This window comes from Barbus barbus, assembly GCF_936440315.1.
Source record: "Barbus barbus genome assembly, chromosome: 14".
NCBI lineage: Eukaryota > Metazoa > Chordata > Actinopteri > Cypriniformes > Cyprinidae > Barbus > Barbus barbus.
In genome coordinates this window covers 915,113-930,022 of record NC_136742.1, presented here as the reverse complement: position 1 = coordinate 930,022, position 14,910 = coordinate 915,113, and the positions used below count along the sequence as shown (strand labels likewise).

The following is a 14,910-nucleotide window of genomic DNA, read 5'->3' as shown; positions in this document are numbered from 1 at the left end:
TAGAATGTTGCAAAAGTCAAAAACTCTAGAAGGCTTCATGGAAAAATCAAAATGAATAAATATCGCCCAGTGTGTTGGACTATGAAAGCATCTACCTAATTCCAAGAGTCGAGACATTTTATATTGTGCATTATTATGTTTCATTGAAGTGTTCAATTAATACTCAGATTTGTTCATATAAAGGTAAAGCCTTCAGCTGAACATAATTTAATTTCCTTTTTACCTTCTTCAAAATCCAGGTGGTTGATGATCAGTTGTTTGCTGTTGGGGGGTTTAATGGAGTCTTCACAACTTCTGATGTGGAGCACTTCAATGAGAAGACAAATGAATGGTAACATCCACAAACACTAAATCTCACAGATCATTTTACACTGCACAAGCTAACACCTCCAAATAAGGCCTAACTGCCCCAAGAAGTAAATGAATCCTTAATATCACTCACTTGACTGTATATTTCTTTGCATTCTCAGCATGTGTTTTATGCTGTGTGCACAGGTTTCATGTCAGTGGAATGGGCATTTCCCGCAGCGCTGTGAGTTGTTGTGTAGTGTCAGGATTACTAAACACGGCACAAGGAGACGCAGTCCAGACACAAGAGTCCTCTGACGGGGAATGAGCTGCTTTCTCACATCCTCACGTCACATTAATAAAAGGTTGTATTCTAAATGTGACACTTATTGTCAGTTGTGTTGTTTGTTCAAACTGTAGGTTCATATCCTGCAAGTGTAGACCCACATGAAAAAAACACTATAGTAAGTTATAGTTAATACTATAGTGTTGTTGAACCATACTATGGTAAAGTGTATTATAATGTATATATTATATTATTTACAACACTTTACAAAAACGTTATAGTATTTACTATAAATCACTATAGTATTTCTTTCATGTTTGCTTCCTAAAAGATGCATCCTTCTCTGATGACGTCAGTTTGCCGGCTCGGGCAGAATATGCTTAAACCTCCCCTCCAACAAGATGAGAGGAGGAGCACTAAAATACAACCCCACCCTCTATTCAATATTCCCTTTCAGATGGAAATACATCACCATACTGAAATAAAGTCGGCCGCAACTGCCAGTTCTTAAGTCTGATCAGTCAGAAGAGATATAGCAACTAACTTAAGATCAGTCTGAAGGTCTGAGCCCAGTTTGGTGGATCTAGCTTTAAAGTTCTAAGAGGAGATACTGACTCAATTTAGGCTCAGAAGAAGTTGTTTATATAGTGGATGACTAAGTTGGCTTTCTCAATAATGATAATACTAATAATAATGTTTATTTTATATAGCTTCATTATCATTTGTGAGCTGCTTCAGAGTCAATTTAGTTTTAGGCATGGACACATTTCTATGTAGCAGTTCTGTGTTTTGGTTTCAGTAATTCAGACACAGTGATGATCCACAGGGCTGGTGCATGAGCTATGGTGGAGAAAAAGAAATATCAAAAACTGACTGAGTTCAGACAGACTTCCAGCACCTCAGACGAGCCGTCAGCGTCCTCCTGAACTCCATATAAATGCAGCTGTCACTGGCTGAATCCTCCAGGAATGAACTGGGCTGTATAATGCGGTGTCACTCCTGTTGATAAATGAACTGTGTGTGAACAGAACCAGATGAAGCACTCAGAAGAGGAGTGACACGGCATTCTGTAGTGTGAATGTGAAGCAGGACAAATAACAGTGAACCCAGAGTGATATTCTGATGCACGTCGATTCTTTCAGCTGTCTTTGATGATATGACCAAGGCCAGTGGTTCTCAACCTTTCTCAATCTACAGCCCCAGTTGACCAACACAGTATTCACAAGACTGTATGTTCTTTGATAAAAAAAAATAGTTATTGATGCTGAAAAGCAAATACAGCTTTTTAAAAGCATTTTAATTTAGATCATTTCAATATATTAAAAAGGCCCCCGAGTGGACACCGGCCCCTGTGTAAGAACCACTGGACTAGCCTTGTGTTTTAAATCACACAAAATAAAGTTGGTTTATATTATTAAATTACTTAAAATCAAACAACAGACACATTTCAAGATATCTGCACACAGCCGTTTTTCAATATTAATGTCTCATGTCTTTCCATCACCTTAGTAAATACAGGAATATAGAAAAACATCACACGTAAACAGCCGCTTCATATATCTGAGGATTCATTGAAACCGTACACATGATTTCTCAAAACCTTGAAGGGAGTGAGATAAATGCCGTGAAGGTTCAGGAATTCTCTTTCATCAAGAAAGAGGAGCGTCTGACCAACAAGATAAAAAATATATAAATGTTTTAATTCATTACACATATGAACAATGTTGCACATGAAGATATTCACAGTCTTTATGCTGCTCTTCAGGGAAACTGCTGGCATGGCAATTTGCTACAATTTCCTCTGTCTATGTGCTTCAGTTCCCATACCAGCTGTGAAAACCCGCAGTAGCACAAGAGTTTGTCCCACATTCATTCCAACCTGTCCGATTCAGTCACAAATAAGACATAAAGATGACACACACACACACACACACACACACACGTACGTCTCACACCAATGAGTCAGCACAGCAGACTGGGGGGGATTCACTAGGAATGAATAACGACCACTAACGCATCGCCTGCACAGGTTTAGGATTGTGCAGATCATGTAAAGGCCGTGACACACCAAACCAACGTCAAAGAACTAGCGGCGACTAAAGCTGGCTGTCGTGTTTGCTTGAACACACTGCAAAGACTACAGCCAATGGCCAACTACAGGTACAGCCTGTGTTTGCATGAAAGGAAGTAACTGTCTGTACCAGCAGGTATCAATGCAATATATTCGTCATTCAAGAAGGGAAACCAAAACTAGGACTGCCTATATAAAAACCATATACAAAGCTGTGCTTGCTTACGATTTTGAATATGAATAATATTAATCACTTTTTTCATTCCAGCTCATGCTGTTATGAACATTTTTGCATGGTGAAATGCACAGGTAAGATGAGATCAATTTAGCCGTGACTTCGTTGTTGACCTTGATCACTTGTCTTTTTCACCAAGCTGAACAGCCAATCAGAGTTCTGTCTCTCACTGACGGCACCAATGCGGACGGACACCAGTTCAACACACTACAAAAACTAAGCTGACTTACACTTAACAACGGCCCAATGTTGGTGTGTCAGGACCTTAAAGACCATAGTATACTTCTATTTTGTATGTGTACGCTAGCGTATGCGTACAGTCGAATGCGTAGCCTTTCAAAGTATACTCTATTTGATTTTTTGCGTGAATGCAGGCGGTTGACATATGCGCTCAAAAAAGCTTCATCCATGTCCAGTGTCTGCTCGATTTTTCCCCATAAGTTATGGCCGATAACGGATATTTTTTAAACTCTTTTAAACCAAATCAGTGATATCCCTTACCCTCTCGCTCACAAGCGCTTGTCAATGTGAGAATCTCTTGTTGCTGCAGACTTGTCTCTTTAGTTTCAGTTTAGTTTGAAACAATGGCCCAAGGACAGTGTTGCCACCTTGTGGAACAACTGATTACTGCAAAATAAATTCAATGTGCATGTGCGACCTGTGCGTACAAAGTAAGTGCGGTTACAAAAATCGGATGGTGCATGTAACGAAATTTGCATCCTGCACTGTATGCCGATCCTCATGTATGCATAAAAACCGTTGTATATTTTGGGCTTAAGGCGCAAGCTACAATGAGCCTACTTTACTTAGAAATTAGGCATGTTCGTGCTATAAACCAAGGGTCATAATAAAGATTTGACATGTGCAACCATTCCGTGAATTTCCCCCCTGAATGTTGCGTCTGTTCTGGATATGGCAAGGCGAATAGCAATAATAAAAAACATATTCAGAGTCATGCATGATGGGGTTTATATCATCTTTCTTCCCGTACATCCCAGCCCCTAAACAGTACTCTCCATAACCCAGCTCTCGATGGTGCCTTTGCTCCCGCCGCTGTCGCCCTCCTCGTCGCACTGAAGCAACATGCCGTTCACTGACAGGCTGCGTTTGGTCCAGATGCTGCTGATTCGGCGCGGGTACGAGCACAGCTGCTGCGCCGTGGACACTGTGAAGTCGCCCATGTCGAAAGAATGGCTCCTCTTGGGTTTGGAGTCCAGAGGCAGCACGAGCAGCTTGCTGAGCCGTGAGTCCAGCGTCCGGCCCAACAGAGGCTCCTTGTCAGTTGAGCTCGCTGGGGCCGAAGCAGAAGCCGCACTCATGGGGCCCCCAGACGGTTGTGGCTCCTTGGCCTGGCCCCGAACCTCCAGCGACATGAAGGCCCCTAGAAGCTGATCTAAGTTGGTGTGGGGCTTGGGAGGTGCGGACCTCCAGTTGCTGGCAAGGGCACTGTTGGGGCTATAGGACGTGGGATCTGCTGAACCCGAGGAGGAAGAGGAGGAGGAAGATGACACGCTGCTCTGGAGCGAACCGCACTTGAATTCGACCGCTTCATCCTGCATGCTCACTTTAGGCTTGGGCACCAGCAGGGGCAGTCCGTTCTGCCCCGGCCTCCCTTCGTTGGTCTGAGAGTATGTCTCACTGAAGTTGCTCAGCTTGCTGGCGGGGGTTTCGCCGCCATCACCCGCCTTGTAGCGCACCATCAGGATGACGATGAACACCAGCAGCGTGGCCACGATCACGCCGCCCACCACCAGGATCATGGTGCCGCCCAGCAGCTGTCCGTGCAGAGACTGGCACTGCGGGTACTCGTCACGGGTGTAGAACTGCACACAGCCCACCACGTTAGTGGCAGTGAGCGTGGTGGCCGAGTCGTCCCAGGCGGCCAGCACACACAGGTCATAGAGAGTCCCTGATACCAGGTTGGTGACGTGGAAGGCCTTACTGGAGGGAGGAATCATTCTGCAGACACACAACCACAAACTCATCAAACACAGTTCACATCAACTCAATCAATATCAATACTGTGAAAGTGCATTATTCACTACACTGTAAAATCTTATTTGTTAGGCTTACTTAAAAAAAAGCATGCAAACCGATTGCCTTAAACTAAGTGAAATAGTGATAGTATGTTGTATGAAAGGGATCATGACATGAGAAACCAAATTTTCCTTGATTTTTTGATACAGAAGAGGTCTCCGTATGCTTTTTTTTAAAAAGTTTCATAACTTAATGTCCTCATCATCAATAAAAAAGCATTTAAGGGAAAGGGAAGTGGTGTGTGGCCAAGTATGGTGACCCATACTCAGCGAACATACACCCGGAGCAGTGGGCAGCCAATGATGCAGTGCCCGGGGAGCAGTTGGGGGTTCAGTGTCTTGCTCAAGGGTCTCACCTCAGTCGTGGTATTGAGGGTGGAGAGAGCGCTGGACATTCACTCCCCCACCTACAATCCCTGCCGGACCGGAGACTCAAACCCACAACCATCAGGTTATAAGTCCAACTCTCTATCCATTAGGCCACGACTGCCCCAAAATTATGTAATAACCCTCAGAAAACGGCTTGTTTTAGATCTGATGGGACAAGGTGACGTCATCTGGGCACAGTCGTTTGCATAAACACTGCCTCCAGAGCAAGACATCGATGAATAGTCTTCTTCTCACGATATGCCCCACCCACTGGCGTTCAGTCGCTAATGGCTAACACTTGATCACGCTGAATGCGAGTGTCGTGTCAAAAGCTAATAGAAATGACAATCACTGCGCTATCTTGATTGCACTGGATACAGTGCACAGATGCATTTCACTTTCTGGCACAGTCCAGCGCTCGAGTCTGTCATCAGGACAAATTAGGGAAAGACCGTTCACTTTGACGCGTTTGGTTAAAACACGTCTTGTACAGATATCAGAAGGATCCCAGCGTAAGGAACAAGTGGATAGTTTATTTTTAATGGCATCCTGGATCGTGTCTGAGGATTGGTTGGAGGATTTTGTTTTGTAAACGAGGCACAGTGTCATGAAGAGTCACAAAGAAACATTTGTTGAAAGATGAAGCGGAACTAGATCTGACTGCAGCTGCATCAAAAACCGTAAGTAAATGATTTCATAATGCTTCGTCTGGAAATGTTTTATTTTGATCATGTTGTCAAAACACTCAAAACAATGCAAATAGCGAGGGAGCGTTGAAACTGTTTCCTATGCAGTGATGTTAGCCAATCAGAACTGTGGCTTAAAAACAGGTCTTTTTAGACAGAGGGTCAGAATGAGGGTTGAAAATAATAATTTTTCCACATATTTATTTATTTTTTGTGCAAAAAACTTTATTAACATTAACATTATAAACCTCAAGGAACATATTAAAATAATAAAAATAACATGTCATGACCCCTTTAACAAATGCTTAGTATATTTCACTTACACGAGAGTTCTAGTAACTAAAAAGCAACTGTAGGGGGTACTTGATAATTTACTTTAGATTTACTCTTGACTTAGTATAGCTACTCAGAGTTATTGACTCTAAGAGTGCACTGCGGCATGAATAAATTATGCAATTGCTTTGTTTTACTGTTTTTTTCCCTTCTTTTTTTTGTTTAATTTGCCAATTTTATTTGCTGCAATTTAATTTAATTTTTATTTTTTATTAGTAGCACAACAAAAGGAGCAAATAAAATTGTTATTGTTTCAATTAATAAAAAATAAATGTAAATTTTGAAGTTTGTGTGTGACTCAAGCATGGTCGATTGCAAGATATTGCCACAAATACTGAAGGATTACATCAACCCAATTAAAAGCTTCACAAGCTGCTTATGAATTATAATAAAATTGTAAAACATCATTAATTAACATGAAAAAAGTCTAGCTAATGAAGTAATTAGAAGTCAGGTCACCTCCAAAAGCAACCTTTTTCTACCTCTCTTCCCTTGAAACCAAATAACTGATTTCATGATGCATCGCTGCAGCAATAGAACATGAATTACAATAACAGTAAAGTTCCAAGTGCCCAACCAAAAGGAGCACTATCGCTATAAGGGCAAGTTCAAACAAAAACATTTTAGGAAAATCAACATCAATTTATGAAGTCAGCTTATGTGATTTTCTCTCAGTTTTTTCTGTTGTACTAAGAAATCAACATTCAAGATGACTTTTGGAAATGAGTGAATGCAACTAGAGAAAGATAACTGCAGAAGAGGAGGAAATTAATGAAAAGTCCATTAAGAATTGCCCCACTTCAAAAACTCTTTTTTTCTCTTTTACAAAATGGCACTCAAACCAATCATTTTGGGTTTTCTGAGTAAACAAGGAAACGTATATGAATAGTAAATATTACTAGATTTGTAGACATTAAGTTAACTAAAAACTGTTTGTTAGAAGAACTGTTGGATTTTAGTGTACAGACCTGCCTTTCCACTCACTGATCTTTCTATATAGATTATACATATTATAATTCAGTGTTTCTGTCATGTTTCAGATTGAAATAGTTTTCAACCCTGTTCTTAGAGCCCAGAACTCATAATTACATTATTTCCAAAGCATTATTCATTTAGCAGATGCTATTGTTTTATGCAGAGCAGGGAATGAGAGGATGATATTCAGACAGCAGCAGATGCTACAGTACACTTTGCACTTACATGTCATCTGAAATTATGAAAAACTACTTGAAATCTGACCTGATATCACAGACATGTGAAAAAAACAAACAAACAAAAAAACAAGATTTTTCCAAACCCCAGTGGCTGAGAATCCAATTTAAATCAGATTTAAAAAATGTGCCAGATTAGATTTCAAGCATTAGTTCACACTTGGGACGTGTACGGTGTGACGTCAATAGCCCGAATGCACTATTTTTGCTCTTTCTCCATAAACTGCTGCCGCCTGATGCTTACTGCACACAAAGACAGCAATGTCTGAATGAGATTCGTTCCAGTCTGATTGATGGTAGCTGGTAGTGGCCCAATACGAGAAACATTTAGTTACTGGATTTGCCCATATTAAAAAATAAAAAGGAAAGGGAAGTGGTGTGTGGCCAAGTATGGTGACATCCTCGGAATTTGTTCTCTGCATTTAACCCATCCAAGTGTACACACAGTAGTGAACATACACCCGGAGCAGTGGGCAGCCAATGCTGCGGCGCAGTTGGGGGTTCAGTGCTTTGCTCAAGGGTCTCACCTCAGTCGTGGTATTGAGGGTGGAGAGAGTGTTGGTTATTCACTCCCCCACCTACAATCACTTCCGGACCTGAGACCCGAACCTACGACCTTCAGGTTACAAGTCCAACTCTCTATCCATTAGGCCACGACTGCCCCAATTAGAGGCATGAATTACATATTAAAAATCTTTTTTAAAAATTAAGCATTTTATTTGACATCCACAATCAGTGCTTTGAGCTACTGCATTTATTACTTCTGGACACGCTGACATTAAAAAAAAGTCTATGCATTAATGCATGTTATTGTTAATTTCTTCAGCATTTTCTGTCCTAATGAATGACGTTTGCCATGCTTACTATCCTGGCATCAACTATTTCATACAAGAAGCTACAAATTAGACCAGATTTTACGCTAGCAGTCAAACGTCCAAAAGCGTTGCTCACCCATCCACTAGACACGACTGGACGGCTCTTATTTTTATGTGAACTTCACTTAGTTCACTTCAGTTCTTCCCCGCTGAGCTGACAGCCAGCAGTAATTGGCTTTATTTCTTCTACCCATCTGTGCTGTTGCCATGAGCAGATGGCCTATCCTATATCACAGATTTCTGTCAGGACCACTATCGTCAAAGATGATTGACAATTAGCATACAGTTTGGATTCTGTTCTGGGCAAGAACTCCCTGCGCATCCATGCAGCCTAGCATAGATAAGAGCAGGGAGAGCAGCGATAACTCCCCAGGGTAAACAGAACAGAACCAACAAAAGTATTGCAGATATTGTTAAAGTTCAGTAATTTTATGTACACATTTTAGAATTAGTCTGATTCAAAGGAGAATCAGAAGGCTGGATCCTGACTGACAAGAGGAGGAGCCGGGGATGGAGGAGGGTAATTAGCTATCGAGCAATGCGAAAACTGCTGATAATACTGGGGGACCTTATATATGGGCGCTTAGTCGTATTCCTATAGGTAGATGGGGATCAGCTGAGAGTCAGCTGATGCAAGCTTGACTAAAGTGATCTGCCAGAACTAACGCTACGCTTGATGTATATTAATAAAGAAACCATCTCAAGCCATAGTGCAAGAACGTGAAAACACCAGTGAGAATGTGGTAAGTGTTTATTTGGAGTGTGTGTGTCTGAGGTCTGCAGCAGTCAGTATGTACTGCACTAGAGACGTGTGCATAGGGTGACACACTTTAATACACCCATCTCAGTTGTCAGGGCAGTTGTGGCCTAATGGATAGAGAGTCGAGTTATAACCCGAAGGTTGCGGGTTCGAGTCTCAGATCTGGCAGGATTTGTAGGTGTGGGGAGTGAATAACCAGCGCTCTCTCCACCTTCAAAACCATGACTGAGGTGAGACCCTTGAGCAAGGCACTGAACGCCCACTGCCTCCGGGTGTGTGTGTGCACTTGGATGGGTTAAATGCTGGCCTCAGGGTGTCAAGAGTTTTTCTTCCTTTAAATCTAGCTATATTATATATTTCATTTCTGTACAGATTTGTTTTAGGTTTCGACAGAAGGCCGTGAACAGTCAAGCATCACTCACGTGTGCCTCATGGCTGCTTTTAGGAGTCGTTGTTGGAGCCGGATTGAGTTTGTTGTTGATGTTGTCTCATATTCCTCCACCTCTAATGCTAATCAGTTTTAGTCTGTCGGCATGCACAGGTTAATTGTGTTTAATTAGAACAGAAACACAAATAAGAGCAGAATGAATGTTGACGCTCTTCTCAGATTTCCTGTAAACAATCAGCATGAGCTCGTTAAATAAAGCCCCTCCTTTCAGCTCATCTTCCTCTCATCCTCTCTTCTTCTTCTTCTTCTTCACTCTGAAACCTGAGCTCTTTGTTAGCTGTCAAAGACGTAACTACCTCTCCTTGATTGTTTTAATTAAAACTAACACATTACAACATTTTTCTTTTTGTTATTTGAAGGCCACATAAAAAAAAAAAATCCCATTGTGCTTTCATCATTTGTTTTGGCTAAATGTGTTTCATATTTAGATTTTATTGTTTTGCTCTTGTTTCAGATCCAGACGTCAACCCTTATGCAAAGAAAATATATTTCTTTATATAAGAATGATCAATATATTAACTTACTGAAAATATACAGAATAATATATCATTTGTATACTGAAAAATCTACGCAAACTGACAGCTGAATCCTTTAATAAAGCTATTACATAAAACATGCAGTGCAGTTTTTGTCTTCATTGCTATATAGTTTTTATATGTATTGATGTATAACCATACATGGTCCATGCAAATATTGCAGTATACTGAAAAACATAAACTCCAGTTTGCCATATATGGGAATATTTCCATGTATTTTTGTTTTGTAATCATAGTCTTATATAACAATCTGTCAAACAACATATGAGTTTATTACATTTTATTTATGTACTTTTTACCAAAAAAAGGACTCAACACTAAATAGGTGTCATCATTTCCACCAGGTCCAACAAACATACCCCTCATTAAGTTTTACCAAAATTACTGTACTTGTTTACCAAATGAGTCAACAGTGCATGTTGAAATAGGTAAATATTATGTTAATGGTGTATCATTTTCAATTGAGCTGTAATTGTGTCAAGTTTTCCAAAGGTGTGTGTGAATTGGTAGAAAAAATGCTAGAAATGAAGGAAGCAAGAAATTACTTTGTATTTTAAGCAAGTAAATGCCCACAGAGTCAAATGTGTCCATGGTTGAAGGAAACACCTGAATGCTGAACACTCTGGGCAGAGATGTTTCGAATCGCCAAGTGCCAAATGTGAGAAAATATGTTGTTTATTTTCAAAACAACTGATTTATAATATTATGTATATATATATATAATACGCATTATGATTTATATGCAGCATGCACTCAGATACAAGAACCAAATAAGGGACTATCCATTTGACTGAACGATTGTTATTTTTGACGCTAGTGACACGGAAGTGACACATTGACATGGCGTCCTAACATCGCAGCGAGACGTGATGAAACAGTTCATCACACATATTTACTTGCAAGGAATCAGCAAATGTGATCATAGGTCAGAAATCCTCAAGCTGTCTGAAGCAGGCTACAAGTCATACAAGCATTCATCTCTATTCTATATAATCAGTGTCACACCAGCAGCCCAGCCCATACCAAAAACTCACTGGACCAAACGCCTCATGTACACTAATGTCCAGTGTTGACAAATCCTTCCACGAAGAAAACCTTAGACACATCACTGAAATCATCAAAATACAAGGTGTGTGCTCTCAGTTTCAAGCTCTTTTGAGTGTGAGAGAGAATGCAGACAGAGAGATCTCAGCCTCACCATTCTTGCAGGCTGTGATATCATTGTGTTTTTACTTCGAGCGATGATAGAAATATTGCTAGAGCTAGAAATCTTGTCGCGTTGCGGCTGGTTATGATAGCATAATCTTGGCCACGGTGAGAGTTTATTTACTCATTAAGCTGATCAAAACATTTCCCAGAACAGCTCATTGAACCATTATGAAGAAACGAGTCAATAATTTATCTCTCACACCGGCACAACACTAATAAAGATGCCACACCAAATTACTGCCAATGAGCTAAGCCAAGCAGTTTCGTCAAATATTAATGGGTAAATGGCTTAACTGACATGAAGTCATTTGATTTTCCTTCTGTCTGTTTTCCCCTTCTAATACTGCACTGTAGCAGCTGCTGTAATATACTTTTACCTCATCAAAGAGCAGAGGATTGACATACTATCTACCCATGGAGTCTCAGAATACACTTTGTGAAGACAGAGAATGATAAAGCAGACATAAAGCAAATGAGAGCAACAGAGAAGAGAAGAGATGCATACTACATACTGTATTAGTCAAGGGGACATAGTGAAGGATGAAGGACGAACCCCTGCAGACAGCTACAGTTTACAAATGTATGCTATATAAACTGTCCGGTGTACCACTTGCTGCCTAAACAACAAAACACTTGACAGAACTGACAGTCTTTTCTAAAGAAAGATCCCCCCCACCAAAAACTCCCGGTAAACTACCTACACCGATCAAACCAAAAAGCGCTTGGATCCCCATAGTTTGATAAATTGCGACACATCTGTCTCTGGGATCAGTATTTCAGTCATAGCCCTGGAAATGTGAAAGAAGCCACTCTGCTTCGTACCTGTAGATGAGCACTTCATCATCTGAGCAATTGTACTGTAGTTGGTACATTTTGACTTTGGGAGCGGTCTTGCTGATGGACCAACTGACCAAGGCAGACACGGCAGTCACCTCAGACACAGACACCGCTTTCTCTGGCTGGCCTTTGGGAGCGCCTTTAATGGTCCTTGAGCTACCAGTAATGTCCGACAGGCGGGACTTGGGTTGCGACACCTGGCCTGTGCCGTTGCTTATGTGGGGCAGCTGGATAATTGTCAACTCCACTGAAGCAGTTGATTCACCAGCCAGGTTGGCTGCGATGCAAGTGAAGGTCCCGTAGTCCTTGGAAGTGGTGATCAGGATCTCCAGGGTCCCGTTGCGGTACACCACAGTGCGAGAGGAGTTCCCGAGCAGTCGATTGTCAGGGGTCATCCAGTGTATGGTTGGGATGGGATCTCCGATGGCTTCGCACCGTAGACTGGCGGTCTGCCCCTCCAGAACCAGCATGCGGTGGGTGTGCTGAGTAATCAGAGGCTGCTCACACAAAAACTCGTCCTCTCGAACGTTCCAGAAGTAGCGGCCCTTCAGGCCGGGAGGTGAGGCACAAGTCTCCAGGTCATCATCTCGCTCCAGACGCCGGAACCAAAGCAACTCGCAGTTGCAATGAAGCGGGTTTCCTCCTATGCTGAGTGAGAGCTGAGGGGCGAACGGCGTGGTCGTTGCCTCAGAATCCTGCGCTCGTGCAAAGATGGGATCCGGCGGAAGCTTATGGAGCCGATTGGAGGTCAGGTCCAAGCGGGCCAGCCTCTCCAGATCCACAAAGGTCCCCTCGGGGATGTAGTCCAGCAAATTGTGGTCCAGACTCAGCTGGTGCAGGTTGATCATCTGCCGGACTGAATGCCAGGGAAGAGCCTGAAGGTTGTTGTAGGACAAGTCCAGATCCTCGAGCGATGCCGCCAGGTCTTCAAACGCCTTCTCAGAGATGCGACCCAGCTGGTTATTATTGAGGATGAGATGCTGCAGGCTGACCAGCCCTCGCAGGTCATCGGGGCCCAACTCCACCAGACGGTTGTTATCCATATGAAGAGAACGGAGGGTCTCCATGTCCCCGAAGGAAAAGGGCTGGATGTAGCTTATTGTGTTGCGGGAGAGCGTAAGGTCCACCAAGTCTGTCATGTTGGCAAAGTCCTGTTGTGTGATTCGAAGGATGTAGTTTCCCCCCAACCGGAGCTCCACAGTGCTGCGATCTATGTCAGGTGGCACGAAGAGCAAGCCTTTGGCTGGGCACAGGGTCCCCAGTGACTCCGAGAGGTTCTGGCACATGCAGTACTTGGGGCACGCACGGGCCATCATTACAGCCATTCCCAGGACCAGCATCTGACAGAGCATGGGGTCCATGGTAGATTCACACTAAGGGACCTGGAGGACAAGAATGCATAAGGAATAATCAGTATCGACATTCTTCAAGTGGAGAATCATTTATGATTTCAATCAGTGTTACTGTGACACATGTTCAGAAGCAACAGACGACCTGTGTGTGTGTTGTGTCTTTCTAGTGTCACTCAATTACTACAGCTGCACAGTTCACAACCACTCTCGTGCAAATGAAGTACTTATTCATAATGTGTGTTACAAATGTGCAGGATGCTTGGACTGCCGAGAATCAAATCAGCTCAGAGCTGTGAATGTGATAGCACTGTTGAAAAAAAAAAACAGCAAATGCTGGTTAGGTATGTTTTGAAGCATGGCAGCTGATTTGAGCTTGTTTAAGCTGGTCCTGAGCTGGTTTTATCTGGTTTAAGCTGGTCCTGAGCTGGTTATAAGCTTGTTTGAGCTGGTCCTTAGTTGGTGCTGAGCTGGCTAGCTCCTGCTCAGGACCAGCTTAAACCAGCTGCCGTGCTTCAAAACATACCTAACCATCATATGCTGGTTTTTCCAATAGGGAGTACAGCCTGTTTCACACATCTTGAGTTGAGGGCATGTACAGAGTGCAGGTCTGTGGCTTCAGCAGCAGGTTAATGTTGTGCTTTAAACCGACAGCACTTCTGTCAAGTTCCATGACTCTATACAGAAAATAAACTGATTTCTGAAAAACCACACTTAATCACTCCGTGGCCATGAATGATAAAATGGTCATCAGGAGTGAGCTACTAGTAATCATTACAAAGTTGATTATCATGAAGTCTAATTTATATGAGGAGGAGTGTAACATTTACATCCAAATTATAATTAATCTACACAGATCCGCAAAGCAGCTATAAATCATCTTAATTAACAGAAAGGTTTGTGTTTGTGTCACTGGGTGTGGAGCATGCAGTCCTTGTTGAAACAATGTGTGAGTACTTCACTTGAGTATTCTAAGATGCTTCATTAAAGCTTACATAGCACATAGTCAGAGTGTTTTCTGCTGAGTTGCACGTGAGGCTCAGCGCCAGAGCTCTGCTTTCGGTGCCGCAGCATGCAGGCCAGGACAGATGCAGGATGTGGGAATAAACTGACTTCATTCTAAAGGCAACATCAACTACAAGGTACATTCCACAGTCTTCAAGTCTTCCATCACAGGACTGTGACCCAACACACCCACACACACAGCAGAATAAATCATGGTGGGGTCAAAGCCAAGGCCTCACAAGGTGCTTACAACCGGTTAGACCGTCACACAGGTGCTAAGTTTAGTATGAGATATTCATCTTAACTCTTTAATTTCAGAACGTGTGTTCAGAATAGGTTAATGTTACAAACAGTCAGATCCCAGCCAATAAAAACG

General features: G+C 42.2%; 1 protein-coding gene across 1 annotated transcript; it reads right to left on the bottom strand.

Moving 5' to 3' along the window:
• Positions 1–3,881: 3,881 nt before the first annotated feature.
• LOC306880627 (leucine-rich repeat and fibronectin type-III domain-containing protein 2-like) lies at positions 3,882–13,547 on the bottom strand (the record flags this gene model as incomplete). Its single annotated transcript, XM_079434265.1, has 2 exons — positions 12,166–13,547; positions 3,882–4,839 (listed from the first exon to the last, which is right to left on the bottom strand). The coding sequence occupies exons 1-2, from the start codon at positions 13,539–13,541 to the stop codon at positions 3,882–3,884; spliced, it is 2,334 nt and encodes a 777-aa protein (XP_079290391.1). The 5' UTR covers positions 13,542–13,547.
• Positions 13,548–14,910: the final 1,363 nt, after the last annotated feature.